Source organism: Strix uralensis, chromosome 3, assembly GCF_047716275.1.
Source record: "Strix uralensis isolate ZFMK-TIS-50842 chromosome 3, bStrUra1, whole genome shotgun sequence".
Taxonomy (NCBI): Eukaryota; Metazoa; Chordata; class Aves; order Strigiformes; family Strigidae; genus Strix; species Strix uralensis.
The window spans coordinates 108540456-108567189 of NC_133974.1; the positions used below are offsets into that span (position 1 = coordinate 108540456).

The 26734-nt window shown below is 41.3% G+C and overlaps 1 protein-coding gene and 1 long non-coding RNA gene across 3 annotated transcripts in view; one reads left to right on the plus strand and one right to left on the minus strand.

The window, feature by feature from the left end:
- WDR26 (WD repeat domain 26) overlaps nucleotides 1–20630 on the minus strand; it is a 33004-nt gene extending 12374 nt beyond the window's left edge. For both annotated transcript variants that reach the window (XM_074863825.1, XM_074863824.1), the window contains exons 1-8: nucleotides 20046–20630; nucleotides 18336–18435; nucleotides 18147–18203; nucleotides 11455–11591; nucleotides 10809–10906; nucleotides 9822–9978; nucleotides 4924–5062; nucleotides 733–873 (exon numbers count right to left, since the gene is read on the minus strand). In XM_074863825.1, coding sequence (XP_074719926.1) covers nucleotides 733–873; nucleotides 4924–5062; nucleotides 9822–9978; nucleotides 10809–10906; nucleotides 11455–11591; nucleotides 18147–18203; nucleotides 18336–18435; nucleotides 20046–20401 — 1185 coding nt within the window. In that variant the 5' untranslated portion in view covers nucleotides 20402–20630. The remainder of the gene's footprint in view (nucleotides 1–732; nucleotides 874–4923; nucleotides 5063–9821; nucleotides 9979–10808; nucleotides 10907–11454; nucleotides 11592–18146; nucleotides 18204–18335; nucleotides 18436–20045) is intronic.
- Nucleotides 20631–21984: 1354 nt separating this feature from the next.
- On the plus strand, nucleotides 21985–26514 carry LOC141941316 (uncharacterized). Its single transcript, XR_012628277.1, has 2 exons — nucleotides 21985–22142; nucleotides 24230–26514. It is a non-coding gene; the product is annotated as an uncharacterized LOC141941316 (long non-coding RNA).
- Nucleotides 26515–26734: the final 220 nt, after the last annotated feature.

A 26734-nucleotide genomic window follows, 5' to 3' on the forward strand; every position in this document is an offset into this window, starting at 1 on the left:
GAACAGAAGAAAAGTATTCCAAGGATGAAAAAAGGGAACATTTTTGGTTTAGGAAACTAAATTAGTTCAGAGTCCAAGGCAGTGCAAGAAAGACTATACAGCCCACAACTGAGGCAGGGGAAGCTTTTATATCAATGCAAGTGCCCATAAAAATCAACATCAGAAAAGGATTTTCAAATTCATGGAGGAAGTGGCAAAATGCCCTACTGTCTGACTGAAAGAGGAAGTTCTGAAGTCACCAATTTAAGCCTCTCTGGATCTTCCACTAACATCACTGAGAGGGTTACAAAAAGTAGAAACAGACTGTATCTTTTACTTTTGCTACTTGTTAAAATCTTCAGTGAGCAATTGCTCCCTTTAGATGATAATTCTGCCCTCTGTTTCTCTTGATTAATTTATGGTTCTTCTCTTCAGTAGCGCTCTCCGGTCCTATGGATTTATGCCATTCCTTCTCAGAAATGATCAGTAACTGGATACACTAGAATTGCTGCACAGTCCCAGGCACTTAAGATTTGAACTCTAATTTCAGTTCTGTACAAACCAAGCACAGAATCTGTACACTGCCATAGTAATTTTTTCCAATTAGCGGGGGGCAGGGAGATGAGTGCCTCTTCTTTATACACTTTCGCACAAGTTTGTAGAAATTACTTGTTTCATGCTTAACATCTAGATATTGAAACAAGCAGTAGGCTGACCACAAAGTTTTACTCTTTACTCTTAGTCACCACTTACTTGTACATTCCAGAGCCAAAGCTCAGAACAATCATCTGGGCCACAGGCAACAAGATAGTTGTCATCTGGACTCCAAGCAATATAAGAGACACCGTACGCGTGACCTTCTAACGTCTTAAGTAGTTTTAGCTGGTGAGAATCCTGAAAGAAGAGAGAATCTGTTGAGACAATGCAAATTAACACCTACTAGATTTCACATATACAGTGTGTCCAAGTACAGTGTGGCAAGTTTGCTTTGTGCAACTTGGCACCTACATTTTACAAGATATGAACAGGTTCTTACTGGAAAAGCAGTTGCCAGTTTACAGAGTAGGACCATAAAATGAAAGCTTCTAAGTTTCAATGTGCAAAACAAGAACACTTGAAGGTATTTTTGTTCTAATTTTTCATGGTTCTGAATGCAGAACTCACAAAACACCATTGCGTATAGAGTTGTATCTTACATTACACTCGCTTTAGTATAGAAGATTTCTGTACTGTCAAGTCTCTCTACATCTACTGGAATGGAAAAGTACTATTATCCATATTTTACAGAATTAAGTTACTTTTTTAAGAGTAAAGGCATGCTGGAAGACTGTTATGGTTAAACAGAGAACCAAACCCTTTATGTACACTGCGAAGAGAAAACCTCCAAGTGCCAATGTTTTTATAAACTTGAGTGTATCTTGTGTGTGTTGCTCAAGAAAGAAGTTTAACAGAAAGATATTTTTAAAAGCTTCCTTGAGAGGTATTCTTATTTCACAAGTGTTGCCTACAGCAAGCTGTTGCATCTTTTCTGCCAGATTTAGTGAATGAAGCATACTTCGCTCACGCAAAGTATCTCGTATCACCTTTATGCTACAACTGTTCTGCTGCTGTCTTGTCAAAGGAACTTGACTTTCAAGCATTTTATCAAACTAGATACAGCTAGATACTATGAAACAATCATGCACTGGCTTCCTAAATACAGAAACATGCTTCAATACAGTATTAGCACTGACTCTTGACAACAACTTGCATATACAGAAGGTAGAACCGAGCTTGTTAAACTGTTGACAATTTTTGTGAAGCCTCTTGGAAAAGGGCAGATGGACTTTCCTCCACATACCCCTTTTTTTTCCTGCATGGGAGATGTTTATACTTATTTCTCTTTAAAAAAAAAGTGACTCATTTGAAAATCTTGCTTGATTTCTCAAATTGTCCCTTCTCTTTCTTTCGTTTTAGTATTAATCAGCAGAGTACATCTTGATTCTAAAGAGAAAGAACGTGGTCAACAGAGGAACAGAGTGACATGAAGGACTGTTTCCTGGGATCAGCTGCGAGGGATATGGTGACTCTCAGCCAGCCTACAGCTTTGATGGTTCTGCTAGGAAAAGAAAATTCCTCAAAAGAAAGTGGGCTAAGAATAATCTTCAAAGCACAAACAGGGGCAAACAAATGGACCTCCTCAAGGCTCCTTTTCCATTCATGGTCTGCATTAGACACTGCTGTGTCTGTAGCTAAACTGATCTGCAAGGAAACAGAGTCATGTTTGACATCTCACATCCCGGAGCTTGCCTGCAACTGGCATATTTCATTTTACATCAGGATTAAAGTAGCTTGTCACTTCTGCATCACATTCGAGACTCATGAGGAGCAAGATACATAGGATATTCCTCTTCTAATGATAGGATTTTGTGGCTGTTACTATCTCTCATCCTGCTCTCCTACTTCTCTCCAAACACAGCAAAACTGCTATACCATGTTTTGCTCTAAAACAGCAGTCTATGGTATTTCAGGAAAGCTTCACCAAATTTAGTCAATCTGCTTCCCACCCACCACCAAAAGAAGTCTCAGCCCTTCTATCCCTTACATATAGCTTCTCAGATTTTTGTTATGTAGAAGAAACAACTATTCAGGTATCAGCTTAAGTATGCAACAGTTGAGCTCCTTGGCTGAAAAGCCAAAAAACCTGTCAACAGTTAGAAAGTGCAGAAAAAAAGGAAGGTTTCTGTAAGAAACAAGTTAAAGGAGAGCTCTATCAAAGAAGATGCATGCCAGACAAGGTGATGCATCTACTGTGCTTATCCTTTGTGCTCTAGAGATTCTGCCACACTTCGTAACAGTCAAATAATGCATTCCCCACACAAACCTAGTTCACTCAAGACATTATTTAATGCTGCTGAGTCTGCATAAGAACTCTGAAATGAATAAATGAAAATGAAAACAGAAGCATGGGTTAAGACAGCTTAGACATGTAGCTGGGTTTTAGAAAAGAAGTAAGAAATTCATGGTATGAAATGAAGAAAACACATGGAAGGAGCGTCATTACACTTTTCTTCATCACCTCTCTTGAAGAAAGGGAGAAACGAAGGATTCTCACACACATGAAGTGTGTAGAAAAAGAAATACTGTTAATTTAAAACAGTGTTCTCCCATCACTTGCCCAGACAGAGCTAGACGGATGTTTCCCTGTAGTTTATCTATACAGATTAGAGTAATTCTAAATACCTAAAGCCTTGAAAACTTGATTAAACTTACAGTTCAAAAGACATTGTCAACTGCTACAGGAAACATGAGAAGCATGCTTTGGCAAACATAAAAATGAACCATTTGAGTTATCTGGCCTAATGTTATTTAGACATCCACTGCCCTGAAAGGGTTTCAAATTTTTTTTTTTTTAAGCATACTCAAATACAGAAGATGAAACTCTACAAAGCTGCTTTCCCACTATTTATTAAAGATTTCGTTCCTTTAGCAACCCTTGGCCAAAATGGTTAGTCTAAAACACTCACAGAACATTTATTTGGTTTGATTTATAAAATGCACTAATCAAGACATTGGGTATTAAAACCCATCAATATAAAAGGAAGATATGCTTCTACAATCAAGTGACAAGTCAGCACCAAAAACATTTGATCCTTAATTTACTTAGAACTACTCTGTTAGGAAAAAAAAAAACAACAACAAAAAATACAGATAATTTCCTAACTAAATAACAAAGTCAGCTTATGCTGCTATGTATCTCTTGTTACTGGAACCAGGGTGCTCTGGGCCGAACAAACCACAACAGTTCTATGCCTGAAAAATCCACAGCACCTGCTGTTAGTTCAGGGGCTATGTAGCAACTATGCATATGGAACAGGGTTTTAAAGTTTTCTCCTCTTCTTAATAGCAAAAAGGACTCAAATTATATGGCTACCTAACCTGTAGTGGAAGAAAAAGATTAAGTTCAGCTCTCAAATCGTACTGAAGGCCAGTACGGAACTGTAAAAACCTTCCATCTTCCACTTAGCACACCAGTTTGCAGTTGTGTGGTTAAAAAAAAAACTGTAAGAATCTTACTTCTGATAGTGTTTTACAAGCATTAACAACTTCAAGTACTGTGTGCATATGTTCAAGCTTATTCACAGTTTTCAACTGTTATGAAATATATGGACATACTTTCATATCACTTCTACAAGTAAATTAAAAGAGTCTTAGATTCACTGCTCAATCTTTTTATTTACATAAGAATAGATATGGGTAGGAAAGATAAACCTTGTAGCCGTAGAATATTTCTTACTTATTAGTATCAAAACCTAAAACCGCAGTCTGTAAGAAAATGGATGGGTATACTTCCATGTGTCAGTGGATTCTGACAAGTGTTTAAATCTTCACCTCAAGCCAAGGCACATCTTACAACAGCAACTAGAACGAGGTGGTATTCTGACACTACTGCAGTTTAGCACATATCATTTCATTACTCAGAAATAAAGTAATGAATGGTGAAGTGGATAGAGTATTTAAATCCAAGTATACTAGTAGTAACAAGATAACAGAAAGGGGTTAGTCACATACGTAGATCAGAAGAACTCTTAGTGATTTAGAAGAAAGGTTCCTCACCGACATACTCCTTTCACTCTCACTCGATGCTTCTTAAGGCCTTCAAGCTGTGAAGCTCCCCTGGAAGGTACCAGCAGGCTCTACCCCATGGTATGGTTAGGAGCACACAAAGTTCCTGCCCCAAAGGAGCCAACAGTTCAAGCCTCACACTCAGGCATCAGGTTTTCCTCTCTCACTAACTTGTACTGACCATGACCTTCAGTCTTTTACATCCCAGAGAAATACCCTGGTCAGTGAGCTACAGTACTACAGCCTGTCCTACAAAAAAAATCAAGCCATCCTAGCAAGAGAAAACAGAGAGGGAAGGGAAAGGCAAGCCATACACATTTTAACATGTTGCACACTTACTGGATCAACCTGCCATATAATAACAGTTGTGTCCTTAGATCCTGTTGCTAGTTTAGTGCCGTCATTGGAGAATTTACAGAACCACACTTCATTACAGTGCTCCGTTAGTATCTGCTGTGTATAGCATGGGAACTGTTTCCTGGGAAAAGAAAGGGATGTATTCGCAGATTAATATGAAAGCAGTAAAGAGTTGGGTTTTTTTTAAATCAAGCTAGTAAAAACTAAAACAAAAACTTATTTAAATGCAAAACCAGACAACTTAGAAGATTCCTCTATTAACAGCTACTTCAAATAAGCACAGAATGAAGTGTCTAATCTGGTAAAAAAAGCTCACAACCACCAAGTGATTGTAACTAATCATAAGAATATAGAACTATTCTTATTCCACTTGCATAATCTGTTATGCTTTCATATAACTTGGAATAAAACCGACCTCCTTCGAGTGTAACAGCTTATTACTATACACTTCTATAGAAAATATTATATATAATATAGTAAATAATATAGAAAATACTATATATAATACAGTATAGAAAATACTGGAGTCCAAACCTCTTTGAATCCTGCGTGCAGTGTTTTATTTACATGTGAGGTTTTTGTAAGTATCTAACTCAGCTATATCTTGCCAAGTCTTTAGAAGTGATTCTTACATAAAAATTGAGTAAAAGAATAGTCTTACTTCTATTTCTTGAATGTGATCTTGCGATAAGTTTGATGTTTCTTTGCCTTCATTTTGTGCCATTTTTCATTTTCTTTGCAGGGTACCACATACAATATCTAAGCATAACTAACATGATACCATTATGAGCTTTCAACTTGAACTGTTTTCCCTCACAAAGTCTACATTGTTTTGTAAAAGGTTAAGTGTTTATCAAATAAAATATTATACGATAAACTACTGAAGAAGAGTCAAAGATTCCTCTAGGGCTAATATTTAATATTCGAGTTACACACTGAGGAAAAGCTAACAGTCAAAATATTAAGTTATGTAAAAATTGGAGACAAGGTTTATTTTATTTACAGCTTGCCAACTGTATAAGAATTTGAGAGCTAAGATAAAATAAATGTAGGCTTTTACAGCAGATGACTGCTTTTATAGATAATACCGCAGTAACTACAAGTTCCTTGTTCAGATGCACTAAAAGGTAGTCTCTAACCACAGACATTTTTTTCTTAACTGCAGGGATCCTGAAGTGGTTTAGTCTTACGCTGAGTTTTTATGGTGCCCAGTGCAACAGGGCAACACAACAGTACTAATGTAATGACAGTCTCTGTGAGTGTACTGTTGTACTCATCACTCGAGATAAACTGACCTAGATAAAACCCCAACAACTTACTTCCTTTGCATTTGTGTTTAAAAATACAGTTTGGTGGTAGCCAGGCTGACAGATACCTGAAAAACTACTTCTTACCAGAAGGCAGAAAAAGTTCTGCTTAATACAGTGTCTATACCCTCTCAGTACATCATCTTTTACTAGAAGATGCTTCCTAGTCCATGCTTAAAGACTCTCGAGCAGCACTAAACAACCATACAGTCCCTCATTTCCTGTCTTATGGTAGAGGAGGATAAACAAAAGTACATATACATATCTGTAGTTGGCTTCCTTAGGTATATCTACTTACTTGTTTATAGAGAAAGACAAGTCTGTTCTGCTCCTGCTTTAAGCTGCCCAGGAGCTGTCTACTGGCCACTAGAACAACACTGAGCCCAAGGTGAAAAGCCCCACCCATGAAAGACGACTTTGTTTTCCTTGAAGTCTAGAGGGAAGTAGGCAAGCCCTTACACAGATATGTGCACCTACAGGAAGAGTGTTTCATTATTATTTAGCCATATTGTAATAAGTTAATGTTTTTCCTCAGAGCAGCAATTCACTGTAAAAGGTGAAAGAGTCTTTATGCATAAATCATATGAAGTACAAGGGGCACACTGAGTCCCAGGAAAGCCTTTTCAGCATATTTCATTTAAAAAAAATAACCTATAGAACAATAGCTGTTGTATTTTAAACCTTAAGAAAAGCAGCCAAGGTTTTGCAGACATGAAAAGTAAGCAGTGTTATGCTGGAGTACACAATTTTCATAGTAAGGTGGCCTTTAGGTTCCTAAAAAGGGTAACAGGCACAGTTGATACAGCTGCTTGCAGACATGTCCCACTATTGAATTATGCTATTCACAATCCAGTCAGATCAGAGCACTCTCGCAAAAAGTTCTCTTAACTAATGAAACACACAATCCAGCAAGTTTGACTTCACAGATAGCAAAGCATACATTAACCCTTCTGCAGAAGGAAATAGCAGCAGTCTTGAAACAAGAAACCAAAACCAGTTGTCTAAGTTTCTAGTTTTGGTAATTAGTTATTATTGTAGCTTAAAGGTTTTTCTTTTTTGAAGTGTTTCATTACAAATTGTTTTGTTCAGCACAACACACTTGAATCATGTTGTTCACATACTGAAATAAAGCATCTAAAAGTTGTCTGTTGTTGTATTTACAGAAGTTCAAAATTCTAAATAAAACACCAAACAGCTACTTTTTTACTCCCTGTACGTACAATCGAAGATTTATTCCTCAGCTTCTATAATGGTTCTTTTTCAGAAATGCTACACTAAGCTAGTACCTAGAAAGCAGCAGCATTGCCCTCTCATTTGGGCTTTGCTGTTTGTTTGTAAACTCAGACTAAAGTTTATTTACATGAAGGCAAGACAAAAGAATTCGGGGGGGGGGGGGGGGCGCGGACAGGACACAGAGGACAACAACAGACAGGACAACATACAAAACACCCAACTAGGCTGAAGGCTCTCAAAAGCAAAAATGACCACCCCCAAGAGCATCAATTCTCTATTATCAAAATCTCAGGCACAATAACATGGAATCCCTCACCTTCGCTCCCAGCAGTTTCTCCCTCTTAACTCCCACTCTTATGAAGTGATTAACTTTTAGTTAAACATTTTACCTATTAGTGCACTTCAAGCATGCTTGATCAAAATATTGCCAGAAGTCCAAAACAGATTAGTTCCAACTAAAAAAGGGAAAGTTGTCAGTGTTCTATCATTCAAGTAGTACAGAACTTAAATTGTCTAAGCTATTAGACTACTGTTACTTCTGTCAGTTTAACAAAAATTTGGCTTCCACTGTCGTTAACTCACCTCATTATGCCCAAGCATGGCAGCACGTACAGCGCACCACATACTGATCTCAGACCCCTGCAATAGGTAGGTACAATAAGTTGAGTTGAGGACAGAATGGAAGCCTTTATTCTGAAGTGAGTTGTTGTTTGTTGTTTTGTTTTTTTTTTTTTAATTAAAGTAGTTGTCAGTATCTATGTATGTATACATACCAAATATGCAAGCTTAGGAAGTACCACATTAGGTAAAAAAAACCCCAAGACAAACTATGGCCACACTTTTATGTTAGCAAATAGATTCAGACTGGGTGAAGTCCAGATTTGTTGCATATAGTATCTTATATCTAGCTCTACCTAGTGTGACTTCAGTAAGCCATGCTCTTTACAATTGGCTTGAAGGCTCTTTGGGGTTTGATTAATCACATCAAACCCCCTATAGAGCATCCAGTGTTATTTATGGACTTGCGTAAAGACTAAAATTAATCTGTTAGTCTGATTTTAAGACTCACTTATGAAGTAGGTAAGTCACAATTCCAGTATCTGATCATTTCCAATACTCTTAAAATGGGGAACAGTCAAATGTCCACGCACACACACAGAGAACTGCTGAAACAATGTGATGTAGCAAAATTGCAAGCTAGACAATAGCCTAAAAAAGTTACTTGAATACATGAAGTGCCAAACATACTAATTTTAAATCCTTAAGATGGCTACAGTGAAGTACCATGGAAGTCTGCATCTTTAAAAACAGATTCTAAGTAACCCAAGAATATAAGTCAAAGCAGCTGAGTTCAAAAAGACAGTTTATCAGTATTTAATTACTTCCCCAGATGAGCTAACCTTAACATGAAAAGAATTCCCCTGTAAGTCCAAGTGTTAGCCTGTTACATGAACAAACATAAGGGTATCATATACAGCCCTTATTTTCTAAGTGTCTTAGCCCTCATTCCTTTATTACACCACGCACAGCAGTTTTCCATAAAAGCTACACTGAGTTTTTAGGTCCTTAACAGTTTTGCTGGATGAGGAAAAAACACTCAAATCAGCCAGTTGTTAAAAACAAACATCTTCCTGCTTCATGTCTACTAGAGTACAGCATTTTCAAGATTCAGAAGCAGCATCAGCTTTGTTAAAAAGAAGTTATTCATATAGTCTTAAGAGCCAATATATAGGTAAGAGGCATTCTGTTCTTACTACCTTACAAATCTGAGAAACTAGTTCTTTAAATCATTCATATTATATATATATTGTGTAAGACAGAAACGTCTATTGCACATTTCTACTCTGTTGTGTCTAAGAGCACCTCACTGTCCACTATTAAAAGTTAAAGCTGAAAGCTGACTTAATGATGCTTCGGTAGGCTTTCTACATTCCAGTAAGCTTGAAGACAGAGTCTGGATAAGTGACATACCAGGGATTCTCCAGTGAAAACACACAACATGTTGATGAATAAAGAGACTGGCTCTCCAAAATCACAAGAAACCAGTGGCTAAGGATTAGCCTAGTAATATATTCTATTCATACTCATCTGATTAAAATTTTAAAGCTTCAGTCTTACCCCATCACCCCCTATCCAGCTACTGAAGTCTCTTATACACACCTTCTCTACTTCCCCACCCCCCCGCACTACTCAATGAGACCTGTCTTTTCCCAGTCAACTCCTGTTAAATCAACTCAGAATAGTTCTCATGTTCCTTTTAACAGTAGGTACAATTAGATTATCATAAAAGACAAAGAAAAGATATTGTTGCCCATCTTAAGAGTCGCAAAGGTTTCTTACCTACTACAAACATGATCTATTAGCAGCGAGACAGAATCTAGATTACTATCTAGTTTCGTATTATGATATAGGCACCGGTCCCGTTGTAGTTCCACAGCCTGACGTAGAAGGTTCTGTAAACGCCTTGGAGGAAGCATCACAGATGGGGGTAGGTATGCTTTAAAAGAGTTATTAAGAAAAAACAAAAAAAGATATATCAAAACCAAGTTACAGGACAGACCATATTTTGATTTGAGTGTTTTTGGAAGAGACCTTAGTACATAAAGCTTAAAAGCTACAGGAAAAGAATGCCCACAGCTTGTCAAATTTACAGCTATACATCCGGAATTAGAAGCATGAATTTCTGGAAAGCAGAGCTGTATGCAAGGTATTCGTAGTTATAGTATATGTTGTCCTGGCCAACAAGCACCATTTACACAAGCTAACTCAAACCCCAGTATTTAACAGATCTATAGAATTATAAAAACAACAGTATCAGCTGTATTAAGGAATTCTCTACTAACACTACAAAAATAAAGAACACCACGGTTTTACAACTCTGATACATAGTATTACACCAGCCACAAGAAAAAGAGAGAAGACACAGTAATTCATAGCAAAATCTGAGGCCACTATCAACCAGTTCTAGTGGTTATAGGCCACACTTAGTTTCAATCTCTCAGTATAGCTGGCATTTACAAAACACTCCCTGCCACCACCACCCCCCCGCCCCGAATCACACATTTAATCACCAAGTTATACTATTACTGCATGCAGCAGAGCTAAGAAATAAGAGCTCCTATTACAAATAGTTTATCAGAGACAGCAAAAGGTTAGATACAGAACACCAAAGGCTGAAGGCACCTAAAGGCATCCCCATTAACCAAGAAATACAAAAACAACAACCAGCAAATGCAGTTAAAAGTCAATTCCCTGGGATATCCCATTATGTAAGATGTACTGGATCTACAGAGGTGGGAATAAATTCTAAACACTAGAACATCTTACTCTGGAGTTTGTCCAATAGTTTAGATCTGGAAGCTGTTCCTTTCCCTTCCCACTCTGCTTTTGCACGCAAGTCTTCTGCATGGCTACACATCAGATACCTGTTTAAAAAAGCGCACACACACCAACAGACCAAGTCTTTCTGGACTCATTCTTTTCACTTTTAAGCATGATATATATCATAACATTCTTAATGAACTGGAAACAGGTGACTTAAGCTTGAGACTGATAGGAAAAAAGGCAGAGAACTATTTCACACAAACATACATCATCTTCAGAACAAATGTCTACAAATTGGCAATAGAACAAAACCAAACAGATTTTAGGGAAGGTAGATGAAAATAAGACATTTCTAAGAACAAACCAGACTATATTCACCTACTTATTCAATTATAAGATAACAGGCTAATAATTCTCAAGATCAGATGACCATACGTATGTATTAATTCAGGTTCCAGTACTATAGAAGTCATAATCAGGCTGTTTTCAAGTCATCTTTACTCACCATTTTAGCATATCTCACTACAACTTACTAATTACCAGTATAATAGCTTTAATACAGTTTGAGTTTTTACAACGTCAGCTATCAAAAGCTATAGAATTCCTTCGACAATTCCACTGAAAGCACACTCAAAGACCAAACACTTACCCACTGAGGACATGAATGCGTTCTGTATTATATTTCAGAGGCGTCAGTTCACAGCGTAGAACTTGAAGTGCCTCCAGGACCTTGCCATCCTCCAGGTATTCCAGGTACTTCTGCTGCAGCAGCAAAAACTTCATCCTCTGACATGACAGAAAGCAGCAGTCAGGGGAAAAAGGTTGACTGAAGTTTCAGAAAACGTTTGAGCCTAAACGGAACAGTAGAAACCATTCTACTATGCCCTTCAGAAATACAGCTACATGTAATGTTTCATTACTCAATTTCTTTTTGCTGGGTTTCCAACAACATTGCAGCAATTAAGTTATCCATGAATTTCCTTCCTGCCTTATGGGGGTCCAAGCATCTTTCTACCTCATTTTTCAGATCTTCCCTTCAACCTGTCTCATTTTCATACTCACTCCCTTTTCAGCCACCATTCTTCAAACCCTGAATTAGACAGACTTCCCAATCTTACATTCTAGCAAGAAAAGCACCCAAAAGCAGCTAATCACATATTTAAGACTACATGACAGCACAGAACACAATAGGCCAACTCAACAAGTTTTCATACTGCTTACATAGGAACTGACATGGATTGTTTGCATAGCTGCATAACATATAGCAATAACAAATCCACACTGCCTGAGGTTTTGTTTTGTAGTTCCATGTTAAGTTGTTTTCCTTGGGCGTAGTATCATTTTTCAGGATTACAGAAAAAAAACAGTATCCTATATTTAGGAATCACTTCTCAGAATTAATCACTGCTATTTCATAGTGTTCCTTTCATCTTGTATGGGTTCTGGTTGTTTTCTTTTAAAAAAATAATCAAGCCTGCTATTCTAACAACAAATGTCTATGGATAAAAAAGAAAATCAGGCATTCATTTACTATATTAAAAAACCTGAAGTCCTAGAAATTTCTAATACCAATTTAGTAGAAATACAGTTTGATTGTTTCTCGATGAAACCAACCATTCTGTGTTTGCTGCTTTAGCTTCTTTACTACTTGCAGTTATCAGAGAGAAAAGACATTTCTGGCCCACAAGACTCACCGGGTTAGAGGAAAATGTACATTCTTAGACATATCAGTGGGAAACAGAATGAAGATTAAGCGTAGCAAATTACATTTGCTCTTCTAACAAATACACCACCAGTTCAATCACCAGTTTGCTCTGTCAGAACTCGGGCACCTCACTATTACCGTGGTCAATGTTTACTTAGTTTCAAACACACTGCTAGCCTCCTTAAGTAGAGGGATAACCGGGAAGTTTAAGATGCTCCTGTCCTAGTAAAGTTTACATGAAAATTTATAGCTTACTATACGTAAAATCCAAAGTTAAAACATAAGGCAGTTTTAGCTTCCAGAGATATTCAGTTCTTCAAAATAATAGTTTCCACATACAGTACTATTACTTACCACACAGCTTTGTGAAGCATACAACATTACATAGTAAAGATGATTTATGTTCGAACATGTCTGTAGTACTCTATTGTCCTGTGCATGACAAACAAACCCATATTATATTCCCTATCCAGCTCTTTAGTTTATTTGAATTTGGAATTGTTAGAGCATCACTGTACAGTTCTTCCTGATTAAACAACATTTTTTGGTGTTCTGACATGTAGAAAACCAAAAGAAAGATATCCTAATTATTTACAACCTCAGTGGTTGGTTCCATGCAGCAGGCCAGCAGACCTCACGCTGTTTGCTTACATCCTAGCAGCGGGAGGGATAAGAGCTTCCTCTCCCAGCTATGCACATGCTCACAGGATGCATGGAGGTGCTCAGGTACAAGTCACATACCATATTTCACTATTCTTGGTCACCTCACACTTACAATCACCAGCTAAAAAAACAGTCTGGTATTTCCAGTGTGTAGTAAAAACTATAATCCCTCCCAACTCTTCTTTCTCCATTCACTGTATATAACATTTATTAAATTTATATCATCTTTCCCTTAGATGTGATAACCATATCTGTATCCAATTACTATTTCTCCCTCCCTACTTTCAGGACTCGGCATGTTAATTTAATTTCTTTAGGGGAAAAAGTAAAAAGAGCAAAAAACCCTAACAAACAGTTTTTGTAATGCCAGTCCCAACAATTCTATAGAAGCATTACAGGAACACTACCATGCAGAATGCTGTTGCCAAGTTATCCAAAGAGGTATAACTTCTGTTGTGGGTTAGAAAGTATAATTTCAAAAAAAAAGTAATCAGTGCCATGTGTGACTTTGGCACACTAGGAATTATAAAAGCCTCCGGAACACAGTACTGTACACTTCATGCAGCAGTCCACTGCTAACATAATGGAGAATTAAAGATAAGCAGTTTTAAATCACAACTTATCTATAGCAAAAGGCAAGAATTAAAGTGTCAATAGGGAAATTAAATCGATTTTCTAAGCTATTTTGATAACTGCTCCAAAGCTTGCCCTACAGCATATCAAACAATGGCACAAATACAGCCTCCTTAAGGCAAAAGTCACAGTCCAGCAACATCACATTTCAAGTAATTTTTTACATCAGGACACTCAGACTCCTACTTATTTTTGTGCAACTATTGACTTCACTGACAAATAGATTTCATTGGACAACTGAACTTTGTCTTCACTTTCTCTCAACTACTTACATGCCCTACTAATAGTACTGCTAATTACTTCCAATACCATTGTCTCATGATAGACATGACCATTTTGTGTACATCTCTTCTAGAGCCCAATCAACCTCTTCTAGAAGGAAAGGGAACTGTTTATTATACTGGCAACTGTAAAGTAAAAGCACAAACCCCACTATAAGTAGAATAGAACAAGTATAATACCAATCTGATGCAACGCACCCACAAGAGCAGCTTACTCATTCTCCATATTCTTCAGCTGTCTTCCAAAGAAGGGATATAAAAATTATCAGAATCCAAATTATACCATGTACAACATAATAGAAGTGCCTAGGATTTGCTGTGTTTGTAATGGAAATTCAACATCAGTGCACTCTTTACTGTTGAACAATTTAAATCCAGACACCACCATCACTGAGCTTATAGCAAAGATTCTTCACCCTGTATGACCCATGGAACAGTCCAACACAACAGCTTCAGCACTGCAGTCTGGCTGGCTTTGTTCAGTTACCACTACTTCATCCTGTCTTACAACTCCATAGAGAGGATAAGGTGCATTACTTTGTTGTTTCTAGAAGCTATTATTTAAGTGCAAGTTGAACCTCTGATCACCCTGGAGCAAAACTAACACAGATTTAATAGATTTACAGGGGGTTTTGTTTCTTTTAATGTACATACTATCAGTATTTTGCTTTCTTCAAACAGCCTTTGATTACCAACATGAACGTTTAGTACTTTACTCCTTCTCTGTCCTAATTGTTAGTAGGAAAGCCCCTTGCAGAACCTTAAATTCTAGGAAGTTTTGCAACACAACTGTGAAAAATAATAGGACAAGCATCCTACCACGGTCAAGAAATTGGGCCATTTTGATCACTGGTTACAGTAGCAAATCTTCAGAAGTTTCAAGAGTAAAATGTATAACAACCTAATTTTAGGATTAGATTTATGGTGTTATTTTTGACCTGCATACCTTAACAAGCTCTACAACAGTTTTATTACTGTACTAAGAGTTTAAAATAAATAAGTAAACACTGTTGAAACAACTCCTTTTTGAAATGAAGGTAACTAAAAGACATGCTGAAATTATCAGCTGTTTCAAGACAAACTCAGTGCAGTAGCTATCTGCTTATACCCCACAGAAATAAGACCCCAATTTTCATTATTTTGTAGTCTTGTAAAACACTGATAAGAACATTTTAAAACCATCCAAAACTTAAGCATAAGATTTGATATGTAAAGGGCAGAAAATATTCCAGCCTATAGAATTTAGCAAGGCTTCAACCATACCAAATGCTGTCACTTAAAAAAGTAATTCATTCCAATAACGAACTGCCCTTAATGGGTAGCAAGAGGGACACCATACAGGCAGGTGGAGCACTTTGCTCAAACAACAAGATATAAATCGCTTTTTTTGTTGTATTGCCTGCTGCGGGCTGTGTATCTCCAGAACTGAGGAAAGCCTCATTTAAGTAAATTAAAATAAAAAGTAAAGAGGACAAATTGAAAGTATATTCTGATGACTACAGAGAAATAGTCTCCAGATATCTTCCTAGGTTCAACTAGTCACCCAAGAGAGACGCCCTAATATGCCTGAGGTAGCCCTGAAGTTAGTGAAACACCTTGGGCGGTCCTCAAGCTGGTATTTTCTAAGCGTTACTCAAGGAAGAATAACATGCTTGAATCAACTATATTCCTACAGATTGTCTCAAGACAGCTGTATCTTATATGCTGGAAAAGTAAACAGAACTAATCACACACTATATAACGCTCAGTTGTACTGACACAAATAGAAATAGCAGACTGTCCTTGTTGTCCCCCCCAATGTATCAACACACAGCATCAAACGTTTATAAAATTAGATCAGCTACCTCATGTTTAGTGTTTTCATCTGTAGAACTTACAGCACTTTGCAGAAATAAGGAAATTAAAACAGGCAGAATTTTCAAAATACATACATATCCCCTTCACTGACCAGACATTTCAAAAGCAGCTATGTATCCTGGTTATTTCACCTAGGTCATATAACTATAAGGAAGAAAAAATAAACAAACCACAAACCAAAAACAAATCACCAAACACACACACACACACCCTACTTTGTTAAATACTCTGTGTCATCTAAACTTTTAGGTACCCATTCTTCTTGTATGCACACATTTTTGAAACATCTAGTCATACAGTATGAGTCACAAGTCAGGAGCCAGGAAACCCAAAATCTAATTTTCTGTTTTTAAAGAGTTACCTGCAACAGCATCTTGTTTGGACTTTCCCTAATCAAGACATTTATCGCCTTTGTTAGCTCCGACTTTGTTGCAGCTGGATTACCTACAAAGCATAAAGCATCCCTCCTTACCTGTAATGATCTTTCACTAGTATTCCAGGTGCTGACTGTACTAATACCCACCCATAATCTCAACCATGTACAAAAAAGCCCGGCAGGGAGGGAGGTGGAAACAGTGTGCACGCGATGGAGCACACACAAGCTCAACTTATCCTTGCAAATCAGTATTGCTTTACTAACACACACACATAAGACATTTAATTCTGTTGTCTGTTTTAAATTATATGAAGTTTATATAAAGGAGAACAACTTTAAAAAGAAAACAGTTAATATTTGGTTCAGGTAAAGTTCCATCTCAACCAAGTATTTCTATTGCACCGAGTTTTATTCAAGCAGATAGACATCAAGATTAAAGAATAGCATGCCTTCAGAACCCTCCGAAACAACAGAAGGAAAAGGTCTCCTTTTTCCTCAAATTAAGTTCTCCAAAAATTACAATGCTGATACTCAGTTAAACCTCTTGACTCCGACATACAAAACACTTTAACACTACAGAGAAACCCGATAACTTCAGAAGTTAGAAACATGAGAAAATCTGCTTCAGACGACCATTCATATTCACACATACTGGTTTCATACTTTCAGCCTCCACAAACTATTGAAAGCTGTATGCAATATTCTGAAGTATTTGAACAGTAAATCTTACGTTTGTCAAGTCTTTGAGAAAAGAGAAAGTGAACTACTGGTCTAATTAAGAGGTGCCAAGCTTTGACCAAATTAATAGAACAGAATGTAAACTTCTCTTAAGTACCCTCTGATGTTTTGTTAAACATTTGTTTTCCCTACTTCACTTCCTGTTCTCTCTTTCTCTCCCTCCCCCACCAGACAGGAAATTGTCTTGACAACAAATGAATCAGCTAGAAGTGGAGCTAAGCAGCCATCAGCTGATTCTTCATTGTTTACAGTCATAGACACTTCAAAAAACCTTGCTACTGTTTTCTTCCTAAGTGATCATAGTTGTTGTAACTTCATTTGTTACATAAACGTTTAAATACAACAGAACAAGCCGTTTGAAAAGCTAAGTAATGATTTTCATCTCGAGACAGAAAAAAAAAAATCAAACCAAGAAACACTTCCCTCAAAGTCACTGAAATCATAACAACACATATTGTAATTGTCAAGTCACGGGATCTACCAACCTTTTATTTCTAGGTTCATCTTTCAAAAAAAGCCAGCCAAAGAGAAAAAGCTCTAAATAAAATCCCAAACAGCAATACAAACACATTTGCTCTTTAGAAGCCATCTGGAAAAGCAACAGTATTGTTCATGGTCTATAGCAGCCTCTATATTCTTGTAATGTGCTATTACAATGCCAACTCCACATTAGTATTAATGCATTTTATTTCTAAACTTCTCTTCCCTCAAGAAAACCTAACTCCCATAAACACAGAGATTGTGAGATGTATTTCAAGTTTGAAATCAGTATTCAACATATGCAGTTTCTACAGAAACTGACCTATTTCAGGACTGTTTCAGGATTTATATTTTATCAGTTAAGTATGTTTAACAAAGTTTAAACATTCAGTACATCAAATATTAGCCTCAAAACTTTTGGGTTTCCTATCTCACATTCTAAAAAAGAATAAAGTTCAGATTAGTATGACGTTTGAGATAGCATGCAAGCTGCTTAAAGTAAACAAAAAAGAAAACAAAAACTATGGACAACCAACCATAGTGAAAGATTACACCACTACAATTAGTCCAACTATACAGCTCTGAAAGAGTTCAAGTGTGCCTCTTACCACAATTGCATGCGGAGAATGCACTAAGGCCTTAAGTTCATTCAGGTCGTTCTCAGCCTGCAGAAATCAGCATAAGAAAAAAAAAAAACAAAAAAAACAGAAGCATATAAGGAGGGTGGATTTTGAATTCTCTCACAGATACTATAAATTTAAACAGTGGTTAATACAGTCCTATAAGCCCTACGTTACCTTATCCCATTCTCCTTCCATGACATGATTGCGGAATTTGGTAGCAGAAGGATGTTCTAAACGACATCCTGACTCTTGCATGAGAAGATCAACAGTCTGGCTGCAGGAGAGATACAGTGTAAAAAAACCCGACCAGTTTTACCCTCATAAATATACCGCCTGCTATGATAACAGTTAACCATATTTAAAAGTAACTTTAATAAAGTAAGAATACTATGACCAGATTCAGATGCTTGTCCAAAAAGACTTATCTCGGTTGCCTGAGACACGTAAACAGCTATCTATATCTAAAGCAAGTTGTCAATGAGCTTGAAAGCTTTGCTGAAGTACCATAAAGTATGTGACTTACCAGCCACCACAAACAGCCATCCCTGCACAGAAGATAAACTTCATGAAGGAATATACAGACTAAAAAGCTGTTAGCTATTGGCTATCATCCCCTGCCCCCTCCCTCCCCCCCCCCCCCCCCCAAAAAAAAAGAACAGAGAGCTACTACATCTGCAATAGGCCTAACTTTTTCTTCTTCATCACATATTAAAAGGCTGGCTCCTTAAAATAAAATAAACAAACTCATGAACCTGTAGCCCTCCCCCTTTTACACTAAAAATAGCTTATTTACTGTGGTGTCGTCTATGAACAGTCACGAGTTGCCTGTTGCTGTAAACTTGCCTCTTGTGTCAGAGGCAATTTATTTTATGTGCTAAGTTCTTTATAATAGACCCATTCCACAGCGTTTTGAAGACTTCTTTTGTGGTCGCTAGATGAACACTTTACAGGACTTCTCTAGCCTCCTTTCAAAATTATGATGTGTTGGCTTTAGCTTTACTCACAAAGTGAGCGTTGTGACTAAATTCTTAAGACTTCCCCTACTCCACTGGGAAATTATTTTCCCTATTCCGATTTTAAGAAAGAGCCAACATACTCGTTTCAAGTCCACAGATAAGATTACTATTAAAAACATGTGTCCAGCACAAATCTGCAGAGGCCTTCACCATTTACAGGGACGAAGGTTTTCAGAGTGAAACCAAACAGCCTATTTAAGTGGCAGTTTAGTTTGTGCTCGCTTCCTCCGAGCTGACAAGCCAAATCTTGGAGCTCATCTGCAAAAAGCCGCCCCCCCACGCCCAGCTGCGGGCTCCATTATGTTTACCAGATAACTTCTCCTCCACTAACACATTTGTATTGATCTACCCTTATCGGTGTGCAACTCGACTTCCATATTGCCATCCCTGGCAGAGGAAGCTCCTGGCCTGTCCCCTCGCAGACACCGAGCTGACCGGCACAGCCTTGGAAAACACGTCTCCGGCTCCATTTTTTTGCCAGCGGGCCTGCCCCACCGCTCTGCCTCGCACCCGGGCTCTGGTCGCTCCTCCCTGGGGACCACCGGGCTGCGACAGGGCAGCTTTTACCACCAACAGCCCCCACACACACACTCCGAAGGTTCCCCAGCCCCCCGCTTCGGGCTGCCCATGCTCCGCAGGGACCACCGGCCTCCTGCGACCCCGTGCCGGGCCTGGCCGCCCTCTCCCCGCGGAGAGAGAGGAGGACGGCGGGGCGTGCGTGCGGGGCGTCCCCCGGCCCCACGGAGGCCCCTTCGGTCGGGGCGCCCCGACAGGCGGGGGGGGGGAAGGAGCCCCCCCCGCCCCCCTCCCAGCTGCGCTCCCCCTCGCCCACCGCGGCCTCCCCGCCTCCGCGGCCGCGGCCACTTACTTGAGGCCCAGGCCGTGGAGGTGCTGCCCGATCAGCCGGATCACGTCCTCGTCGGACTGCGAGAGCCGCTTCTTCTTCTTCAGGGCGCTGCCGCCGCCGCCCCCCAGCTCCGCGGCGGCCGGGCCGGGGCCCCCAGCGGCGGGCACCCCGTTATTGACGCTGAGGCCGCCGGGGCTGCCGCCGCCGCTGTTAGCCGAGGGCAGCAGCCCGTTGGCGTGGGCCAGCTGGTCGCCGGCGGCCGTGCCCGCCGAGGCCTCGCCGTTCTGGGCGCCGAGGCAGCCCAGCTCCGGGCCCGCCGGCCCCTGCGGCGGCTGCTGCTGCTGCTGCTGGCCCCCTCCTGCCCCGTTGGCCTGCATGGCGCTGCCGACGCCGCTGCTGCTGCTGCCTCTGAGCGGGGCGGCGGCGGGGGCGAGCCCGGCGGGGAGCGAGGGGGACTGGGACGAGGTGAGGCCTGCTCTGCCCGCGGAAGCCCCGGGCTCTCCTGCTCCCTCCACCGCCGCCGCCGGGGAGGCCCGGGCTTTCTTCCGCGGGGGCGGGGAGGCTCCGCCGGTGTCCGAGTCGGAGGAGGAGGAAGCGGAGGCCAGAGTTTCCTCGCCGAGAGCGGCCGTGGTGGGAAGCCGGGGGGGCGAGGAGGGGGAGGCGGGGGGGAGGGGGGGGGGGGCGGCGGGGGTGAGGGGAGGCGGAGCGGGGCTCTGTGCCCCCCGGGGGTCCCGGAGGCAGCGCCGCCGCCCGCTCGGGGCTCCCTCTGGCGATGGCGGCCGCCGCTGCCCTGAGCCCCCGCCCGGCAGCCCCAGGCGCCCGGCCCGCTCCGCTCGCTGCCCGCTGGGTTTGTCTCCTCTCAGCCCAGCTGCAGCCTAATGGAGTCCGGGCCGGGACGTCACAGGAAATTCCTATACTGCCCCCTACACACACTTCCGCCGCCCGGGGCGGGGGGTGGGGTATGGGCCCTATAGGGGCCGGGGGGCGGCGGCGGGGCAGGCCCCGGGGTCGCCGCCGACGCCCCGACGGGGCCTTCTCGGGTCGCCGCCGGCCGCGCCCGCCCGGCCTCCGGGGCAGGGGTCCACCGGCGCCTGTGGGGCCGTAGGCGCCCTGCCCTGGGGGGGTCCCGGCGAGGTTCCGGGGGCGCTGGGCGGGTGCCCGGCCTGTGCCCGCGCCCGCCGGCCCCGGGGCGAGAGCTCCGAGGTGGAGACGTGTGAAGGCGCGTGCGGTGGGCACGGGCGGCATGTGGCCAGCGCCCGCCGCCCCGGCACGTCTCGGTGGGACGGGCCCTCCCCGCAGTGCGGCGGAGGTGACTGGGCGGAGGAGGGTTACGGTAATTTCCTGAAGCAAGCTGGTTTGGTTTTTTTTTTTTTAAAAAAAAAGGATAAATGCTCAATGAAGTCGCATCCTGTCGTTGCCCAGGTTGGTTATTGGAAGGGTTCAGACCCGCCGTTGGTCTTGTCTTTTGTAGTCGCTGAGTGCGTTGGCACAGGAGTGGGGGGAAGATGGTGGTTTTGCCAGAGATCTTCCAGGAGAAGAAACTTGGGGAACGTTTGTCAGGACAGGCTCTCAGAAGACACTGGGCATTTTGGGGATCCCAGTCTCTGCCCCGAGGTGTCTACCTCCTGTCCCTTTCTGTGTGATGGAGGGGAAACTCAAATCCTCAGCCAAGTCTCTGGTCAAAAGTCATGAGATGAATGAAATCTTGGTCTTTAAAAATAGTCTCTTGAAATAATAACGTTGTGTATTATTTGGTTTGGAGCCTAGAATTTTCTTCTTTGGTATTCTCAAGTTTTTCTCCAAAACCCAAAGGGAAGTAACAAAACTTTTTTTTTTTGTAATGAAAGCTGAGGTCAACATCTAATCATCCTCCCCTTCAGAAGCTGAGGTTTTAGGGGCACTGAATGTTAACTGACTTACAGTAAAATAGTAAGTTTGGACAATAGTGCTTTCTTTCAAGTGGAACTTTGAAGAAGTCTGATTGAGGGAAACCATGGGCCCAAGAGCAGTGGAGAAGTCTGTGAAGAGACAAAATCCGTGAAAGGAATGAAACCAGGGAAGGAGACCGCATGAAGGCCTGGCCATTTGAAGTAGATACCTGTTTAGAGGTCTCAGAAGGTATTTGCCTGATAACAGCTGAAGCACTCTTACACTGGAGGGAGAGGTTGGGAAGAGCTTTGTCTCTGACCACTGTCCAGGTGTGGCTGTAGGGTTAAATTCAATATTGGTCTTCCAGAGAGAGGAGTGTGTTGATATTGTATTCTCCAGCTCGCCAGCCATTGCTGGAGAACACCGTGCTTGTGGTTTAGCCACTTCACCACTGCTGTATCTCCTCTCATCTCGATCGCTCTGTCTTTTCAGCATTCTTGAGTTCTTGTTCCTCAGTCCTTCCCAGGTGCCATCACTGAACCTATAATTCAAAGATTTGGCTAAGGATGACAGGAGCATTAGAGAGAGCAGTGTAGACCCCATGAAGGCACCTGAAAGTGAACACTAAAGAGCAAGACTGGGTTTTCAGGAAGGTAGAGTTACCCATCGTTCTTTCCTGCCCTATGCCTCAGTATCCAGGATTGGGGTCAAAACCCCTTCCCATCATACCAGTTTGTGCCACTATCCCTCCAGCTGCTTGCCCTGCCGTGCTGCTGTTGCACTGCCTGGAGAGCCTGGCATTCCCTAGTCAGTCACTCTTTTTGTTACCTGTCTGTAGCCTGCTGTTCCCACACACCAGCTCCTGTCTTGATGACTCTATGAAGAGCCTATCTGTGATAAAAGAAATGCAGAATCTCTTTCCTGTAGCTGGACGATACCATATGGGCAAGTGGCTCTATATACCCATCTGTGGTAGAAAAGGGTCTCACAGGGTTGTAGTTTCCCCCATTCATTGCAATCAAATACTCAGGGAGTAAGAGCAATGTTTGGAGCTGAAAAAAAACCTAAAAGATAACCTTTAAGAGGTACATATGCTGCATTAATTGCAGCGAAAGTTCTTGCCCCCCTTCCCTCCCATCTCCTTCTCTGGGTGAGGAGATATACCAGCAGAAACACAAAGAGCCAGAGGAAGAAGCTCAGTGTTGCTGGGATGGTACAGGCCCTGGCTCCCATGCCAGGGGAAGCTTGGATGAGACATCTGAAAGTTTCTCAGGATCCCAGCTGACATGAAGGTGTAGAAGGGGAATGATTCAGAGCCACAGGTGTGAAGAGCATGCCTCAGCCAGATCCTAGCCCACATGTGGAAACCTCCTGGAGCAGTTCCTGCTCCTTTCCTCCTTTGTCACCTGTGGCTCTCCTAGTCATAGGGAAGGTTTTTCCTTCACCTAGGCTTGTCCTAGTCGCCAGGAGACAGGTCTGTGGTTATCAGACCTTCCTCCCTATGCTCCAGCAAGGAAAAAGAATTGGGAAAGGGGCAGTGGCACCATGCTTTGGCAGTCTTGCATCAGCTGAGCCCCGATTTGGATCCTAATTCTATTCCACACCCTTATGAGAAAGAGCAGATTTAATGACGTTCCAAATAAGCATGCAGCTTTTTGAGCAATTAGGCGAATCAACTGGTAAATATAAAACACATCTCACTTGAGAGAGAGGACTTTACTGTAATAGCAGAAGTATGTATTCATCATATTCAGCCATCTTCAAAGATTCCCAAAAGTAGAGAATAAGTGCAACAGTTCAGCAATAAAAATCGACAAAGTTATAAACACCAAGATGAGGAATTTTAAAGACAAATTTTGGCAACTTTAAATACAGTTGTCATAATATCAACCATGTTACTGAAATAGACAGGCATACTGAACTATGCAGAAAGCATACAATTCTGATGATATTGTAATTCAAATAACTTCCTATTGTAGAGACCCATATCTTTAACAGAAAAATGTTGCACAAACACATCTTAGTTATTGTGAAAGTCTAGAAGACTGAAGAGACCAATCACTCCATATCAAAAACAACCAATGAAATGACAGTGTAGAATATGTTGAACAAGTGGTATCTTTATGTGTAAGAAAACTATCCTGGGACATTCTAGACTAAATACAAATGTTTGAAAAGCAAGAAACATTTCCCTTTTCTAGGGCTAGAAAGTTAAAAAAGAAAAAAAACACCCCTGAATTTATCATTTATGGGCTGACTAGAAGTAATAACACTTTGACTAAATTCTCTCTTCTTTTTTGCTTTTTTTTTTTTTTTTTTTTTCCATTTTGCTTTAGAGGAGGATGGAACAGGAAGTCCAGATCTGAATAACAGGAAGGAACTCTTTCATTAAGGGGCTGGGTTTTTTGATGATAACCATGTGAGACTGCTTCAGCAGAGCTGAAATATTACAAAATATTAGAGAAAATCCTAGAGAGATGGATTAGCAGTCAAAGTTACGTGATGAAGGTAATGAATCATTTGATTCCTTCCTATCAGGTGTATGTGTGTATACTTTTCCTTCTGCACCAAGTTTGAGGTTACTGGAAACAAACCAACTAACAACAAAGAACAAAGGAAGAAAGAATAATTCAGAACAATGGCATTTTCCACAGTACCAGCTAAAGAAATGCTTGAACAGGCACCTGCATATGCTTGCAATTTTCAAAAGATGAGATACGGGTGAAAAACAACCACCTTCCTTAAATAGCATTTCTGGAAAGCATTCACAGATAGAGGATTTGTAAGCAAATTACACTGGGCTGCGATTCCATCATTTCCTGCAGAGGATGGTTGGTATTTTAGTAAAGGATTGGAATATGGAAAGCCAAAGCTTGACTGAAGTTGCAACTGAAAGAGAACATGAAGGGCAACAAAAAGGGCTTCTACAGGTGCATCAACAGCAAAAGGCAGACAAGGGAAAATGTGGGCCTGCTGCAGAACTGGGTGACTGACCTGGTGATCAAGGTCAAGGAAAACGCAGAGATACTCAAGGCCTCCTTCACCTTGGTCTTTACTGGAAAAAAACCCTTCTACACCTCCCAAGCTTCTTTGGCTGGTAGCAGAGTTTGGAGGGAGCAGGGGACTACCCACAGTAGAGTAGGATAAAGTTAAAGTCCACTGAATCAAACTGGGCATATACAAGCCCACGGGACCAGATGGCGTGCATTTGAGTGTTGAGGGAGCTGGCCAGTGTTACTGTGTGCTCACTCCCTATGACATGTGAAAGACTGTGGCATTCAGAAGACTGCTGATGACTGAAAAAAGGCAAATGTTACACATTTAAGTTCAGTTATGTCTGACACAATGTTGCTGACTTAGTGAGCAAGGCGAAAGCAAAGTATGCCATTTAAGCTTGACTTTGTTAGGGCTTTTGATAGGGTCTTCCTCAGTAACCTCGTAACTGGGCAGATGTGGATGTGGTGGGCAGACTAAGTATGTGAAAAACTGGCTGTACCACCAAGCTTGAAGGATAGCACCTCATTGGTTTGAAGTCTGACTGATGCCCAATTAAGAGGGATCAATACTGGAGCATGTCCTGTTTGATATGTTCATCTGTGACTGAAGGGGTGGGACAGAATGCACTCTCAGCAAGTTTTCAGCTGATCTCCACGCCAGACTGGGGAGATCAGTTGACATACTGGAGGCCACAGCTGTCATTCAGAGTAGCCTTGGCAAGCTGCAGGAATGGGCCAGTGAGAAACTTGTGATGGTCAACAGAGACAAGTGCAAAGTCCTGAATGTGGGACAGACTATCCTCATACAATGCTACAGGCTGAGAGCCAACTGGCTTGGGAGTAGCCCTGCAGAAAAGGTCCTGACTGTGCTGTTGGACAAAAGAAGTTTGTCATGGGAGTTCAACACCTACAGGGCTGCATTATCAACATACCCAGCAGGTACGTGCTCTCTGTGCAGCACTGGTAAGGTCACATTAGATAGCTGCTGTCCAGTTTTGGGTCCTCCAGAAACAGCCAGTGCAGTGGAGGCTGCTAAGGTGGTAGTGGCTGGAGCATGTGATGCACAAGGAGAAGCTGAGGAAGTGGGTTTGGCTGCACCAGGGTCTAATTACAGTGTTCACCTTCCCGGCGGGGGAATTCCAGAGAAGATGGCACAAGGCTTCTCTCTGAGATGTTCAACAACAGGACAAGAGACAAAAGTGAGAAGTTGCACCCAGAGAAATTCCAACAGTGTATAAGAAAACAAAAGTTCAAAGTGAGAGTGGTCAAGTAGTGTAACACGTTCCCAGAGTGGCTGTGGACTTTCCATCCATGGAGATACAGCTAGACTGGACAAGGTCTTGAGAAACCTAGTTTAGCTTTAAAGATACCCCTGGAGCTGTGACCTCCAAAGGATATCGCCCAACTTTAATTTTGCTGTGATTTTAACACACTGCCTAGAAGAACCCCTGTGGTATGGGGGAAACAATATTGGTGACTCAATAATTGTCATGTCTCAGGGATTACTGATACTATGTCCCAAAGCTTCAGCAGGGACATCATGTTGCCTTGTAGATGAGCTCATGCGGCAAGGATAAGGGCATTAGTGCTGTTGTTGTAACCTAATTAAATATTAGGTAATCATACTGTGTCTTCTGTCCGCCAAATTCATGTACATACACTGATGTTGACCTCTGCACTCTCCTGGGCAATCACAGCATGGTGTGGTAATAAAAATAAATGTCAGAAAGTGCTGAGGATCCCATATGGCATGGAAGATCTTGTTTCATACAGGGTGTGTCATATGGCCAATACAATTTCTTATGGGAAGAACATACATAGCATGGCTTTCCCTGTATTTCTGTT